Source organism: Gekko japonicus, unplaced genomic scaffold (genome assembly GCF_001447785.1).
Source record: "Gekko japonicus isolate JY-2015 unplaced genomic scaffold, Gekko_japonicus_V1.1 scaffold3134, whole genome shotgun sequence".
Taxonomy (NCBI): Eukaryota; Metazoa; Chordata; class Lepidosauria; order Squamata; family Gekkonidae; genus Gekko; species Gekko japonicus.
Window position 1 is genome coordinate 161722 of NW_015170986.1, and position 1641 is coordinate 163362.

General features: G+C 62.0%; 1 protein-coding gene across 1 annotated transcript; it reads left to right on the forward strand.

Annotated features, from left to right (window-relative positions):
• Positions 1-18: 18 nt before the first annotated feature.
• On the forward strand, positions 19-1176 carry RRP8 (ribosomal RNA processing 8, methyltransferase, homolog (yeast); the record flags this gene model as incomplete). Its single annotated transcript, XM_015418983.1, has 3 exons — positions 19-536; positions 713-842; positions 1066-1176. Coding segments are annotated over 3 exons (759 nt in total), but the record flags the coding sequence as incomplete, so codon positions are not given.
• Positions 1177-1641: the final 465 nt, after the last annotated feature.

Genomic DNA, 1641 nt, shown 5'->3' on the forward strand with positions numbered 1-1641 from the left:
TTCCCCCCCCCCCCCCCAGGTGAAACAGCAGCTGCGGCGGGTGGAGAAGACCCCGTGCCTGGGGGCAAGCAGAAGAACAGCCCAGCAGCCGAGAGCCCAGCGGGAGCGGCTGGAGAGAAGCCGAAGCCGCCGCTGACCAGGAAGCAGTGGAGGAACCGGCGGAAGAACAAGAGGCGGCAGAAGAACAAGTTCAAGGCCGGGGGAGGCCGGGACGCCGCGGAGCCACCCGGCAGCCCGCCCCTTGAGGCCGCGGAGCCGCCCGGCTGCCTGCCTCTCGAAGCCTCCCTGCTGCCGCCGGAGGAGGAGCCCCTGGGCGGCCGAGCAGCTTCCCTGCGGCTGCAGCTGCAGGAGCGGCTGGATTCGGCCCGCTTCCGCTACATTAACCAGCAGCTGTACACCCGCCCCAGCCACGAGGCGGCCCGCCTCTTCCAGGAAGACCCCGAAGCCTTCGCCGTCTACCATCGAGGCTTCGCCCAGCAGGTGGCACGCTGGCCCGAAAACCCCCTGCAGCGCTTTGTCCGGTACCTCCGCAATAGGTAAGGCTGGCGGAAGGTGGTCTGCAAAGAGAACCTTAAGGACGTGTTTTAAGTGAGCCACTCACGCAGGACGATGCCACGCGCGTGTGTCCGTGCAAGCCACCCAGGAAAAAAGTGCGAGAGCGCACCTCGGCTTTGGCTTCTGCTGTCACTGCTGCTTCCTCTCTCCTTGGTAGGCCCGCTTTGTTGGTGGTGGCGGACTTTGGCTGCGGCGATTGCACACTGGCCCGCAGCATTCGGAACAAAGTGCACTGCTTCGATGTGGTGGCCCTGGACCCCCGTGTCACTGTCTGCGACATGTCTCAGGTATCCTGGGGTAGGTGAGGGTGGTCTTTGCCTGGACCTTTGAGGGACCGGCCTCCTGCTGCTCTGGCTGGTCCCCCACCTTGGGCCTGGCAGGAATTGCGTTGAGGGGCTTCCCGTTGGTCCTCTGCCTCTTCACCCTTAAGGTGGTTTCACAGCCCGCTTTGGGGGGTACCACCTCATTCCTCTCTCTTCCCCACCCCCTTCCCGGCTCATTCTGCTACAGGTGCCCCTGGAAGCTGCATCCGTGGACGTGGTGGTTTTCTGCTTGGCACTCATGGGAACTAACCTGTGTGAGATCCTGGAAGAGGCCAATCGGGTGCTGCGAGTTGGGTAATTGGGGTCGAGGCGGCCACTGTGGCGAGAGATAGGGCTGGTTCTGGAGGTGATGGAAGGGCCGGGGTGCAGCAGCCATGACAGGAGGAGCAGGCCCTTTGCTCCTCCCATCTGAGCGCGGCCAGCCCTGCTTAAGTGAGCAAGCGTGGCTCTCGCCACTCTCGCGTAACCTTTCTGTGGAACAATTAGCTTCTGAAGACTCCAAGTAAGCGTGTGCCTTTAACTGATAACAGCTCTTGCCAACTGCGGCAAGGAAAGATCAGGCTTTTGTTGTAGTGAGGTAGTGGGACTCGAGCATCTCCCAAATCAAACCGTGCCTTTAGTGTGGTTCCCTGCTTTTCTTACAGTCCACCCGAGCTTCAGGTCCTTATTTCCCTGACTTGAGAGGCATGCGAACCTCAGTGTGTGTGTGGGGGGGGACCCTTTCAGCAGCTCACCCTCTCCCTTGTGTGTGTGTGGGGGGGGG